Genomic DNA, 15,554 nt, shown 5'->3' with positions numbered 1-15,554 from the left:
TACCATTACAATAATCGACTCTAGACACCACAAACGTATTTATTAATTGACGGGCGGCATCAACTGGCAAATTTTTGCGTATGCATTTAATCTGTCTCAGCTGGTAAAAGCATAAACTTATCGTTTTTCTTATTTTAGCGTCAAGAGAAAGGTCAGAACTTAGAAAGACTCCCTGTAGTTTAACGGTGGGTAAAGCGGTACTTCTTAGATCTAGCCAAATAAAATTTTCAGGGTTACTTCGCCATAAACAAAAGTGATAAAAAAAAATTACAGCTTTAAAGTTAGTTGTGAAATTATGCTTGCAGATTTTTTGTACGGATTATTTTTTATTTTGAATTAAATGCGTCCTATATTTAAAACGTGTCCTATAACAAAGCTACTCGTATTTTAATCATACTCGTATAAAAATCAAAATTAGTACGTCATATTCGTTTATTACCGAAAATTACCGTAAATTACGGTATTTTACCGCGCCTTTTGGTAAAATTACGTAATTTTACATCCATAGTTAAGTATAATATTTTTTTAAGGTTCGTGGCATGTCTACTTGTATTAATATGTCATGGATGTTCCATCGTGTATCAAAGCCGTGTTCTGTTTGTTATTACGAGACAATAGCGAGAAGGAGAAAAAAGGAAACAGTTATTATAAGAGTACAAATTTAATAAATCATTCATTATCAATAAATATAATTTATTCATAATACCTACATACAATTAATTCCCTCAGGAGACAGTTAAACATATCTTTTGTTTCGGTCGTTCGTATCAATTTCGTTCAAAAATTGTGACACATTACAACAACGTCGCAGATCAGATAATGAGCTATCAAATGAATGGTCTATCTTTTATAAATATCGTGATCATGGGGAACTTCGTGTATTGATGGTCCAATTTTCTTTACTTCGGCTTGGAATCCGTGGACATCATCAGCTGTGTAGTTTACGATTCTGATAGAACCGTCAGGTTCTACGAGTGAATACTGACCTGTAAAATAATTTAAAAATGTTTATTTGAAGCACTTGCTTTATGTTTATTCATTATATATATTATTTAAATGCTTTGTTTTCAACCACTTGTTTTTTATTTAATTGCAGACTGATTTTGTCAGATACTGTTAAAATTATAATAAAGGATTTATATTAATTTCTAAATTATACATCGACAAAGCAGCACGTGTTGCTCCGAAACTGGTACGCATTTACAAAAATTAGTGTTTAAAAATCAAGAGTTTCTATTTTTGTTTTAAGGTAAAATCATTAATCAGACATCATTAATATTTCATTTTAATTGCGTTTTTTTTATCAAAGGGCCAAAACTGGAGCCTTGCTTAACACCAATCAAAAGATATTCAAAAACTGATCAATTATATTTCATTTTAATTGGGTTTAATTTTTTATCAAAGGACTAAAACTGGAGCCTTGCTTAACACTTGTCAAAAGATATTGAAAAAAAAATTAGAGGTAGTTGCAAAAAAAAAATTAAGTTAAAAAAGATTAAATTGAAATCATTATTACATTTTGTCAAACAGAATAAATTGAATTAAGACAAAACGTGCGGTTTTCCCTGAGGTATAATAAAATATAGATGCTGATTTATGGAATGATAGTTTGAAATTGTGTTCTGAAAAATGAGCTACTCACACTCGCGACAACTCGCGTCAACATTAAAAAAGACTAACTGTCTTTGCCAGTTTACTGTCAATTCAAAGCTGTATGTTGCGCCTTTTTACGCTACTTCCCATTTACTGACTACAAGTTAAGTTCCGGAACTTAAGTTGAATGGAACACAGAACGGGAGCTTAGTGCTGCATCTCGTGTATACATTGTACATCAATGGCTGTTTTATTTTTCGTTCAACCCATTCTGTTTAATTTGACGCTCGTCTTTGACTAAATTTCACTTTAAACTTTTTTTGGTACAGGTGACCATCAAGGCAGTAAAAATGTAAATTTGTTGTTTAAAGGTTATAGCGGAAAAAAAATAGTTACCTTTGACAACGTCCCCATCCCTCTCTTCGTGCTGAGACTTAACGTCTCCTGTGTGAGGGTCGTTCACTCCATAGTTAAAAGCGTATTTGGGATAAGTCTGAAATTAAAATCAATTCGGTTAAAAAAATGCCGAGGTAGAATGCTTTTGCAGTATAAGTAATCATCTACCATAGTGATTATTCACACGTAGTACCTACTCAAATATCTAGGTATTCTATACGGGTGGTAACTTGACTGTATTTTTATTATTATTATCAACTCTTTATTGCTCAACTGTTCACCCTCTTCTAGAATATGCCTCCGTGGTCTGGTCTCCATTCTATGTGAATCGCATACATCACATTGAATCAGTCCAACATCGATTGCTTGCTTCAAAAAGTAGCGTGGGTGCTTGGACTAGAGAGAGGTAATTATTCTTCTGCTGATATAGAGTCAATGTTCAATGATCGTGATTTAAACAGAGATAATGTAGTCCATCAAAGATGTTACCACATTATCTCTGTTTAAATAGTCCATCAAAGATGTTACCACATGTCATTTTCTCTGTTTAAATCACGTCTGAAGAAATATCTCATTTCTCTTCCTTAATCTCTCCTTCTTTCCTTTTTCCTCTTTTTTCCTTTTTCCCATTGAGTAATAGTTTTGATTTAAGGTACGTTTATTTCTATTTTTATATATCTTTAGGTTTTTAATCTTTATTTTCTATTGAATATGTTCTGTAACTTGATTTATAAAAATAAAACTTTCATTTTATTAGTTGGTTGGAAGAAATTTCTATTTGGCAATAAGCCAACCAATGTACAAATAGCATTAAGTACAAAAAGTTAAATAAATAAATAAATGCCAAATATTTTTAGTCTACAAAAACGTAGAACTAATATTGACTCCATATGTATGTTTGGCATACTAAATGGTATAATCGATGTGCCAATATTACTGGGACAAGTAAAATTCCATATTCCGACTCGTAGGTTGAGAAACAATGAAGTACTGTTCATCGATCAGCATAGAATAAACTATGGCCTTAATTCTCCATTCTTTGTAGTATTGTTAACTCAAGACAAGATCTGGACTTTTTTGGTTTCAGCGATTTATACGAGCACTAAATAAATAGTCCAGATCTTGTCTTGATGTCCCTTATGTTTGTCAATGCTTCTTTTCTCTTTATTTTTTAAATGTTTTAACTATTCTTATATTGCAATATTAAAACCCTATAAATTTTATAAATGGACAATAGCCGTTAATAAACAAAAAAATATTATAGTTATTGACCATATTGGTTTTTGATAAAAATACAAATATTTAAAAGAAATATAATACTACTTTGTTTTTAACCACTTATTTCTTCTAACGACCGGTTTGAAACCGGGCTTAGCTTTGAAAGCTACACAAGCTTCTTTATCAAGGTATAACTAACTAATTAATTGTATCCTATTTATTTTATTTTAACAGCGATTACTAAATATCACATCGCTCCATATGTTCGATATAATATTTTGTAATCACTTTTAAAATAAAATAGGATATAATTTATTAGTGAATTATACTTTGATAAAGATGCTTGTGTAGCTTAGAAAAAATAAAATGTAAGTGGTTAAAAACAAAGTTGTTTTATATATATTTTATAATAATGAATAACTACAATGTTAGTGCTTCAAATATAAATTTTATACAAATATTTATTATTTATGTTTCTCTGAATAAAGTTATAAAAAAAGTATTAAGATTAAAAAGCAATACCAGTTGTTGGAAAATATTTGAAATATAGGCTAGATAGACAATAACATATTAGAAATACTTAGATATAGACAAAAAACTAGGTATTACAAATTATAGAAAAATATTGAAAAAAGCCTATTTTACACACTCTATAAAATGTGTAAAAAACTAGATAGGGACAATAAACTTGTAAATAATCTAAATAGAGACAGACAAAAGACTATTAGAAAATATTATATTGATATACTCGTATACATAGAATTAAGAATACCACAGAAACCGCATACGCGCATCAAACAGAAGGCGACTAAACTACTCTTAAAGGAGTAGTTTTACGTTTTGACCCATTAGTTTCTTTGTAGACGTCTCTCAGTACGCAACTTTCTATTTGAATTTAACTGTGCCGTGTTGTGTCGTTTTAAAGTGTAGAAATACTGCTGGGATAAAAAATAAACAAGATGCGATCACATTTCAAGTGTAAGTAGCAAATGCACGTGTGAGTAGCAAATGCATTACTTAAAAATTTAATTATTTTTACATCTGTCAGATTGTCAAAGAAAACAAAATGAACATTTTGTTAGTGTTGCCAGGGTAATCAAATTTTTTACGCTACTTTGCTCATCGTATATTATTAACATGACAAAAATATCCGCTTTAAGTAAAATAAAATTTGTTACATTTTTTTAATTCAAAGTTCATTATTTCAATTACTCTAATTTAATGACCCTTTCCTTATCTGCTATGTTACGTCAATCAATGTTTCTATGTGTACAAAAAAAATTTAGAGAACTTTAAAAAAATATATATCATCTTACATTTGTGTTATGATTATATTTTTCAGGATCTGGCAACGTTACGCGGTGACTTCACGCATACGCGCGGCGAAGTGGGGTTTTTTTTGGACACAGTCCGATGTATACGATCCTTCAGGACTCTTAATTCTATGCTCTATATGACTTAATAGATGAAAAAAAGTTAATAGACAAGAATATATTAGTGATACTAGATAGAGCTTTAAGAAAAACAAGATATTGTGGATATTAAACAAGAAACTACAGAAAATATTAAAAAGAGTTTATAATTCTTCTCGACTAATCTCTTCGCGACTAAACAGTGTGGAATGAAGTTGGATTGGCATGGTTTAGCTAGAAGCCTTACGTCTTTCGTTTTTATGAATATGTTGTATACCATTATTGTTTTGCCCTTGTTTGTCTTTGCTACATCGTTTTATGTTCTTTTTCTTCAGTTTCTTGCATTTATGTTTCTTCATGACACTGTTGTAATTGGCTTAGGTATATATAATAAATTATTAAAAACAACACAGAATATAGAATAAAGACACAAATAGTTCATTACAATAAAAAGAGTAACTTACGTGGTCGTCATCATTATTATATCCATGCTTTTCATATCCTTCTCCAGGGTGGCCATAACCGGCTCCAGCGTACCCCAGCCCCTCATAGACTCCGGGATAGTTCAATCCTCCGTGGGTCAGTCCGTTCCCGTACACCAACCCTTCATTCCCCGCATGGGGTACCGCAGGGCCGTACGCCAACCCTTCATTAATCCCGTACGCGTCATAAGCCCCTGGGCCGTAGGCCAGTCCGAGCCCGTGGCCTTGGTTGGGGTCGTATACTAGGTCTGTATCGTGGGCAAATTTAGGATGTCCCTGGATATAATTGGAGTGAGATAAAGCGGGGAATGCCCCGCAGACAGACACGAGAGCAAAACAAAGGTAGACCTAAAAATAATACAGAAAAAATACAATTTGAAAAACAAAATACCTTTTCAAAGTTGATCTAGATACGAAGTATATGCTTAAAGGGTACTCGCAAAGGTTCGCTTTTGACCTAATAAAACATAGCCAAAACCAGTAGCTCAATCACAACTATCGACGTATTTAAAAACATGCTAAGCATTTGAGCGATCACAATGAACAGTAATTGTGTCGTATTGTAAACTCGAGACAAGATCTGGATTTTTTTGGTGTAAGTCTTTAAAGATTTAAAAAATCGCTAAGATAGACCAGATCTTGTCTTGATCTATCAATATGAGGATACTCGCTCGCCACTCAGAAGTCAGGCTCTTTTAAGGCCTTACGCTGGAAAGTCATGACATTTTGTGATACACTTGACTATTGTCAAGTGGTCATTGCTATTGCTTTGTCGAATTGTTATTCTTGAAACACCTGGGACAATTTTATTACAAAAAGGAATTTAAATGTGGCAACACTAACAAATACGTATTTATCTATGGCTCTTCTGCTTGTATTATTTCTATTTGTAGTCCAACTTCTTCCCTTGGGTATTTTGTTTGTGAAATATATTACAAAAACAATAGGAAATATTTTACTGAGACACTGCAACATTCATAATAATTATTTGCCTTTGATATAACACTATTTTTGGGAATACGGGTTAGACTTCCATATTCCCTTCTCAAAAATGTATTCCCTCTCTGTTGCAACAAATTTAGATTGGAATAACTCCCTAGGGAGGAAATCCAGCCTGTCTGCAAACATTTGCAGATACTCAAAAGATAGTAGAATCTACTAACTAGTAAAAGAAAAAGTATAGAAAAATAGAAAATTGTTTTCAGGCTTAGGTGATTTGGTTCAGCCGGATGAATCTCACTCACATGATAAAGGTTTTAGCTCCTTTACTTCACAAAAGTCGACAGATGGAAGAGCTGAGGAACTGTGGATGTTTAAACACGGGCAGAAAGGTGAATGTTACACAGTGTGAAAAGAGGCCGCTTAAACCAGCCAATGACCGGTCATAAGCCTTGTAAATCTATAGACTTCCATATTCGGAATGGTTTTTGTCGCCTTGCGTTTTGATAGTTCAAAAAATGCACAAAATATCCCACGCACTCGTTTCAAATTATTTAACTTGGGCGTCCAAACTCCATTATATTAAAGAAGGTAAAGTCATGCTCTGATAACCCCACGACTTTATTTAATAATACTAATTTACCTTGATGTAAGACATTTCGGCGTAACACGACTGTATGAGATCACGAACTGATGCTGTAATCTGTTGTCGCTGATCTTTTATACGACAAATCAATAGAAATCGATGAAGCTTCTAAACTTAAAGGTTACCACGAAAATAGTATTGCCCAATCTAACTGTGGAGCCCGTTGTATTGTACAGCACTATAAAGTTGGATCATGGATCCGAATTCAACAGAGCGTAGAAAGGTTCAAGATCAAAGTAAGGTTTTTCTGCTTTATCGACTGTTAAGTATTTGGAAACATTTAAATGATTGTATTTTTTAACGCCATTAATTATTTGAGAAGTCCGAACGAATCGATTTAATATTTCCTTTCCATGCTCCTTTCCGATTCGCTAGAATTTTATTTTTGATCTAAAGCGCCTGATACTGGGGTAAAACCCTCTAAATTTAGAAATTTAAAAGAACAAATTATAAACCGGGTTGTTTTTCTTATCCCCACTCCCGCAGTGACGCGGACTCACGGATCAGAGGTCCGAGGTTCGAAATCCACAACTTGATTTCCGTTTTCTAATAGTGAGTTATACAACTCGTTGAAAATGGCCATCAAAATTGAAATATTTGGTTAAATCATAAGAACGCAAATATATGTCTACAGACATTTGGACAAACTCGAATATTGTAATAAAACCAACTGGTCCAAGAAGAAGTTTAAAAATTGGAAAATTATTTTCAGGCGTTGCCTAGTATGTGAAATAGTTCAGTCAGATGAATCTCTTTACAACAATAAAGGTTTCTTCAACTAAAAGGTAACTTCACTTAAATAAACAAATGAACGAATTGAAGAAATATGGATGTTCAAACATTGGCAGAATGGTAAATGTTACACAGTGTGTTAAGTGGTCACTTAAACCAGCCAATGACAGGTCATAAGCCCTGTAAATGCCTAGACTTCCATATTCCCTTTTTAAGGTATTCTCCATCCCTGTTGTAATTTGTTAATCTTAATGACTCCCGAGGGGGTGAAATCCAGTCTTTTGTCTACAAACATTTGGACGAACTCGAATATTGTAATATATATATGTGTGTAAGTGTAAGCACTTGCTTTTTTAAAAATGTTTTCTAAATTAGTTTGTATTTATTACATTCTGTCGGCCTCGTGGTGTAATGGTCAGCGCGTATGCCTACCATGCAAGAGGTCTCGGATCCGATTCCCTACATGGTTGACATGAAATACTTATATAAAAAGGTGTTTTTACACTAGAATTTTTAATTGTCCCTGGATTGGAACCTGGAGCGTAAGACTGATCATCGTACGTTCATGTAAAAAACATTAAAATGATCAAGATACGCTGCAATCGTTGTACCAATGCAGTGCCGCATGCACCATTCGGTGCGGAAATGGAATGGTGATGATGTTGAGTCATTGACTCCAATTGTCGGACGTTTTTTCATTTAATTTTGAAAGTTTTGAAAATTTAAAAAACACGTTTATTGTCAGAAATCTAACGAAAGAACTGATTTTTTTTTTTTTATTTTTTTATTTTTATTTTTTTATTATATTGTAAACATATTATACATAATTATATACAATATTCCCAAGGAGTTTTTAAAAAAAAACCCATTTAGGGACATACAGATAATAATTTTTTTAGAGACGTTTTTAAATTTTAAACTATAATATTATTTAACAAAAGCAGAAAAATTAAAATTATGATATACTACAAATTAAAAAGGGCATGAAAAATACTTGAAAATAACAGAATAAACAGAATACTAGGCATGGAAATAAATTCAAAATAATGTTTACATTATGCAATCTGGGAAAGAAAATTGAAAAAGTTTAAAAATTACATGGATGTATATATACATACTGAACTAGTACAAAATAAAATCATTTTTTTTAATTAACAAAATATGCGCACACCCAATACAGGTTAATTTTTTTTATCAAAAACGTTGAAAAAATTGAAATTATGTATACAAGCCAAAAAAAGTATATAAAAAGAAAAAAACACAAATAACATTTAAATAGTATTAAAAATTACATATACAAGCAAAAACGGTGAAATATTAAAAGGTATATGTTCAAGATGCGCATTCTCTATAAACTAACATTATTTATTCAAAGTACTTCTGGAAAAAATAATTCTTCAATTCGCACGTCCTGTTTCTATATTTTGAAATAGGTACTTTAAATTTTTGTGGCAATTTATTAAATTCCTTGAAACCTATGTATTGTAAAGATCTAGTACCAAACTTCGTAGACTTCACAGATCCAATATATATATTTTAAAGAAGTTTGCGTTATAAAGAGTTAAATGCTGCAGATTATTTAAAACTGAAATATTTAACTTTCCCTGAAGCGTAAAACAGATCGCCTTACCTTCATGTAACACACGATCGAGATACACAGCATGTAGTGAACGTCTGAAGTTTTGATTTTCGTTTTGGTTTCGTTTCGGCCTAAATTTGGCCGAAACATCGGCTTAGCCGAAACCTGCAGTAAGGATGTGTCGGATAAGGTTCGGATACTCGGGTACATCTTACGGCTACGATTCCCGACATGGTTGACATGAAATATTATATTATAGAACGTTTATAGAATATTTAATAGTCCCTGGACTGGTACCTGTAGCGTAAGACTAATCATCTTACCTTCATGTAACAAAAATGATTAAGATTCGCTGCAATTGGTATACCAATGCAGTGCCCTATGCACCATTAGGGGTGGAAAGGGAATGATGATGATTATTACATTATTCCATTAATTACATTTACTAGATTATTTTTTCAAAACTTATCCATTGAAACAATTCAAAGGAACTAAGTTGTTTTTATGAATCATGTCCAAAATATGTTGAAAAAAATGTCAAACATTCAAAGTGATTTTTCTCAGTATAATCAATAATTATTTTTACAGTATATAAGAAGGGATATGCAACTTTGCAATGCGCCTTTTATTTATTTATTTAAATAAAAGAATACATCGTGGGTATACAAGGAAAACCGGCTAACTACGTTTTTGGCATATTTGAGTTATGAATATCACTAACTTCAAATATTTATCATCTATCTACAGGTATGTATGTATAATCGGTTAAATAATATTACCGTTAGCTCTTTAACTTTACAAACATCAACAGATGAAAGAATTGAAGGAATATAGATGTTCAAATATAGGCAGAATGGTGAATGTTACACAGTGTGTAACGTGGCCACTTAAACCAGCCATTGACAGGTCATAAGCCCTGTAGATGCCTAGACTTCTATATTACCTTCTTTTAAATGTTCATCATCTCTGTTGTAATATGTTAAACAATTGACTATTGGGAAATGGGCACCAGGCTCGAACCTCGGACATCTGATCCGACATTAGCCACTGGACCCCAACCTGATTCTTTGTAAATTGGTATGGTGAAAAGTATGACGGCAAGTTTGGAAAGGGAATGGAAGGACAGAAGCATCGAATGCGAAAAATATAAACTGGTCAAATATTTTCATATCGGGAGGAGTTATTTTATTAATACCAAATAGTTTGAAGTTCAAACAATAATTTATTACGATATTCGTTTTTTATAATATCATCAATAGTAAAAAAATAATGAAAGGTAAAATTCTTTGCAGTTGCTGCTAAAGATAAATTAATAAGACTAGATAAACGACATAATACAATATCAATAAAAACGCAAATAAAATAATAATAATAGCATTAAAAAACATGTAATGAAGAGTAAAAATAATATAAAGTACGTTAAACAAAACAAAAATAACTGTTGAATACATGCCACGTAAAAATGATTGTAAGAAGAAAATAAAATTGTAAATTGAAATGATTGACATTAAAATAGATAAACTACAACACAAAATTATGGATGTAAAAGGTACAATGAATTTTTAGTAGTGCTTTTTGTAATATTGAGGGGATGGATGAATGGAAGGTCCAATCTTCTTGACTTGAGCATTGAAGCCGTGGACATCATCAGCTGCATAGTCTACCACTCGCACAGAGCCATCAGGTTCCACCAAGGAGTACTGACCTGGAATAAATACAAATTGTCAGGATTCTTGGTTGAAATGGAATAAGATGGGTCCTTATTTCAATCCCTGTGGTACACCTGAGAAAATATTTTTTCACACCATTTACTTATCCGTACTACGTTATGCTTAAATTGAAAGGTATTTTTATATTTTTTGTTACATGGAAGTTAAGGTGATCCGTTATACACTTCTTCTTTTTTGCTACTGTTCGTGTAATCGCTATTTGGTCAATTGGAACTACTACATAACTACATAACTTGCCAAACTCACAGTGGAAGGGGCAATTAAAGCAGTACAGTTAAATTCAATGAAAATAGCGGTTTATAAAGTAAAAAAAAAAAAGGAAAAACATGTCACCATGTCCACGGTCTTTAAAACGGTTTTCAGATATGTGGAGGGAGTCCAGAACCACCTTAACATTTTTCACGTCCAATCTGGCAAGAATCGAACCCAGGACCTCAAACACGGTAGGTAAACGCGTCAGCCACTGTACTACGAGGCACTGGTTCTATTTCACATACATAACTCTGTTGGTCGTCTCCCCAGACATATATAAAAATGATAGCTACGCTGCTATGAGGAAGTTTAGTGCTACAGGAAATTTAATCTAAAAAAAACGTTTTCTAACGCACCGTAAAAATTAAAGCGATTATTTGTACAGTGAATTTTCTTAAAAATGCATGAAAAAAATACGTTTTGATAAAAATGAACTACTTTAAAACGTCACAGGTTCTGGTCAACCGCTATTAAGAATTGGCAATGAATTATGTGTTTCGAAAGATTTCCGGTTTCCAGGAAGCCTTGTTGCCATGTTTAGCGTGTTTTCATACGTACGGGGTTCTATTTTTAAATGTCAGGTCAAATCGTCGACAACACCTCGTAACGGGAGTAACTTCATCATTAATCTTTAAAAAATCATAGCGATGATAATACTGTACATAAAAATGGAAAACATTTTTTTTTGCTTAGCCTGATAATCACTGATGAACTTTCTAAATGGAGTACCAAAGCAGTGCTCTATCCACCAATGGGTGAGGCTATGGAAATGGTGAATGGGAACTTGTTGTTAATCAAAACATAAGAAAACTGTACCTTTCACGACTCCGCCATCTCTTACTTCTTGTTGAGACTTTACATCTCCGGTGTTGGGGTCCTTCACGCCATAGTCAAATGAATACTTGGGAGATGTCTGAAAAAAATATATAAAACATCAGGAGTTTCAACAATAAACGACGATCAAATATGTAAGTAACACAACGGTGTTACATTCTAATACCATGTGTCCTATCAGAACATTGGTTTTGTATTTTAGCAACTACTATGGTGGACATTTCATTCCCTGTGGTACACCTCAGAAAACACTTTTTCCACAACATTTACAGTGGTGCATATCGTGGTTATACAAGTAAAAGTGACCATTTGCAAAAATGGCGAAATTGAGATTATTGACTTTTTGACATCGTATCAGCAATTAGCATAATGCTTGACTGGTAAATGCTAAGTCGATCCGACACTCTAAAAAGGATTCAATTTGTAAAATTTGTGACCATTTGATGCAGCTCACGGATTTTTGACAAGTAAAACTGACCAACACACATCGTCACTTTTATTAGTAAATTTAAGATCCAAAAAATTGACCAAGTACTCTTAACAGTTTGTCAATTTTACTAATAGGTGATGTCACTAGTAAAGAGTTAGTTAGAGTTAGTAGTTAGTAAGTTAGTATACGTTTTGTATTTGACAGATACGGTTTTTTTTAATAAAAAGTTCATTAATAAAATTCATTCTTTAGTAACTGTTTCTTTCTTTTTCATTTATTTTGTATTTCTGTGTTTATTTAACCTTCATAAATATAAAAAAATGGATTATTGAAATAAAAAATCTCAAAAACATAATTTATAGTTATAAAATAAAATACTACCGCCCTCAATGAACGAAACAAAAATGATTATCTGCAAAGTTTCATGTCAAATTTTACAGGTAAAATTGACTAATTTTGTATTTTTTTTAAATTTTAAAGTAATAATGTTTTTAAATACAATTATACTTTACAATAAAGTTAAAAGTACCGTACATATAATGTAAAATTATCAACCACCTACTTGAAAAACCTGATCTTTAAGAAGCAATTGAACTCTAGAAAAACACTAAACTGGCTCCCCTGAACATTATTGATTTTGTCACTTGGTCAATTTCTCTTGTATGCCCACGATATGTCTATTTTTATTTGGCATATTTGCTAAAAACTAGAGAACTGTGTTAGATTATTTAATAATTGATTTGATATCTTACATAATGATGTTCGCCGTATCCTTGATGGAGCCCATGTCCATAGCCTCCTAATCCGTCATACCCGGAATTACCGTGACCAAAACCGTTGTACCCGTTGTCATAACCCAAGTTGTACCCATACTTGTTATATCCCAAGTTGTATCCTAAGTTGTTATAGCCATTGTTTCCGTGATCTAAACCTCCGTATCCTGATTTTCCATAGTTCCATCCATTATTGTATCCTAATTTGCCATTGTCCCATCCATTACTGTACCCTGATTTTCCATAATTCCATCCATTGTTGTACCCTAAGTTGCCGTATCTATGGTTATTATATCCGAGTCCGCGGCCCCACTGAGTGGTGGTTACAGGGCCATGGTTGAAAGAATTGTAGCCGTGGTAAGGGTAATTGTAGCCTTGGTGTGGGTTATTGTGGCCGTACCCAGAACCGTAACCTAAGCCGTAGCCGGCACCTTGGCCCAAACCATAGCCAGAACCATAGCCCAAACCATAGCCGGAACCATAATTTGAGCCATAGCCAGATTTGTAACCAGAACGACCAAACTCTTGGACAATATTGCTGTGGGATACAGCTGGATGTGCAGAACTAACAGCCAGGAGTGCAGCAAAGACAAATACCTATAAAAAAATATAAAAACATTTAATTAAATAAGAATTGATAGTCACCAGTGAAGCAAATCAAAACAATTTTTTGTGTCATCCACGTTCTACCACAACTTGTATTTCGTTTTCAAACGCGGATTTTTTTCGAACCTTATTTCTTAAAATCCTAGTTAATCCAATGACTAAATAGAGATGATGCTTCTTAGAACAACAGTTTGAAATTATTTTCTGAAAAATGAGCGTTGTCACGTCAACATTGCCGCTCAAAATGCGCAGTAGGGTAAAAAAGACTCACCGTCCGGCGATGCCAGTTTACGGTGTAGTCAAATCTGTATGTCGCGTGTTTTTGCACTGCTTCAAATTTACTGACTATGAGTTAAGTTCCGGAACTTAAGTTGTGTGGAACACGAGACGGGTGCTTAGTACTGCATCTAGTGACTATATTCATAATACATCGATGAATGAAAAATACTTTAATTGCACTGCAAATTTGAAAAACAAAATAGACAAATCGTTTCATTCGTAAATACAATCCAATTTATGGAATGCGTCGATAATTAACTACAAAAACTGAAAAGACGCATTTTTCATTTTTTTTAAAAACGCCAGTTAAGAATAACATTTTAAAATTATTATTTTTTAATCATAAAAAAAAATAACAAAATAAATATAAAACTACAAATAGTTTGTACATACATAGGTAATGAATACTATTGTTTCTACCTCTCAAATAGAGTGAAAACTCGTGTTTAGAGAGGGATTAGATTTAATTTTATTAATACATATTGTTATATTTTATTTTTCTATCTAAAATAGATTCCTTAAAATAAGATATTATATTCTTAAAGATACACAATTTTCTGCTGTATGGAGTTGTGAAGTTAGGTTAAGTTAAGTTAAGGTTTCAGCTCTTTAACTTCACAAACATCAACAGATGAAAGAATTGAAGGAATATAGAGGTTCAAATATAGTCAGAATGGTGAATGTTACACAGTGTGTAAAGTGGCCACTTAAACCAGCCATTGACAGGTCATAAGCCCTGTAGATGCCTAGACTTCTATATTACCTTCTCTTAAATGTTCTTCATCTCTGTTGTAATATGTTAATATAAACAGCTCCCCAGGGAGTTGAATCCAGTTCTTGTCTACAGAAATTTGGACAAACTCAAAATATTGTTAATACCTATTTGTTTATTTATTTAAACGTCTTGTAGGCTTTTACGTGTTTTACATTCATATATACAAATAAAGAAAGACGTGTATTTTACACAGAAGTAGCAAAAAATATTAATTATCTTTAGAAGAAAAATATTTAAAATATCATATTTACATATTAGTATAAAATATACGGGTATACTAAACATACATATATTTTAGTGTAAATAAACAGAAGTGCATTTTTAAATATAAAGACAGACATGCATTTTACACAAAAGTGGCAAAAAAATAAAAATGAATTAAGAAGAGTAAAAAAAATCATTATTACATTTTAGTAGAAAATATATCATACATAGGTATATTGCAGTGAAGAGAACAGAAGTGCATTTTTTCGTATACGTTATTTTAAAAGAATCTTAAAATTAGAAAAATACTCATTTAAAATACAGATTTAAGTCAATAAACGGTAAACAATTGAAATCAACATAGTATTATTTAGGTATTACAATTAGAAGATAGTAAATTGATACACTGCCTTTTAAAATTCAAAATATATCTCCATAATTTGCGTATTCATTTGCAAACGCATGAATTCTCCTATTTAAATATAAGTTATTATAAAATAAGTGTAAGATGTTTATTCTATATTTTGATACCAATAACTTTATACTAACTGAACACATAACACAATAAATTAATAATTTATTGTATGAAATGTAAAGATAAAAAATCTTATACCTTAGGGAAAGCCATGTTTCAGGATCAGACACTTCACCTACACTGATTTCCGAAAAATTCT

General features: G+C 32.2%; 2 protein-coding genes across 2 annotated transcripts; both read right to left on the bottom strand.

The window, feature by feature from the left end:
- Positions 1–645: 645 nt before the first annotated feature.
- Positions 646–6,868, bottom strand: LOC148273314 (uncharacterized). The gene is made up of 4 exons (XM_088238887.1): positions 6,684–6,868; positions 5,084–5,449; positions 1,990–2,086; positions 646–986 (listed from the first exon to the last, which is right to left on the bottom strand). Exons 1-4 carry the CDS (start codon positions 6,696–6,698, stop codon positions 841–843), a joined length of 624 nt encoding a protein of 207 aa, XP_088095013.1. The 5' UTR covers positions 6,699–6,868; the 3' UTR covers positions 646–840.
- A 3,503-nt stretch (positions 6,869–10,371) lies between these two features.
- On the bottom strand, positions 10,372–15,554 carry LOC148273313 (uncharacterized). Its single transcript, XM_088238886.1, has 4 exons — positions 15,494–15,554; positions 12,996–13,613; positions 11,796–11,892; positions 10,372–10,702 (listed from the first exon to the last, which is right to left on the bottom strand). Exons 1-4 carry the CDS (start codon positions 15,506–15,508, stop codon positions 10,560–10,562), a joined length of 873 nt encoding a protein of 290 aa, XP_088095012.1. The 5' UTR covers positions 15,509–15,554; the 3' UTR covers positions 10,372–10,559.

This window comes from Micrasema longulum, unplaced genomic scaffold (genome assembly GCF_059751315.1).
Source record: "Micrasema longulum isolate JH-2025_06_02 unplaced genomic scaffold, ASM5975131v1 h1tg001995l, whole genome shotgun sequence".
NCBI classification, from domain to species: Eukaryota; Metazoa; Arthropoda; class Insecta; order Trichoptera; family Brachycentridae; genus Micrasema; species Micrasema longulum.
The sequence above is the reverse complement of the archived record's forward strand: the minus strand, read 5'-3'. Positions and strand labels throughout refer to the sequence as shown.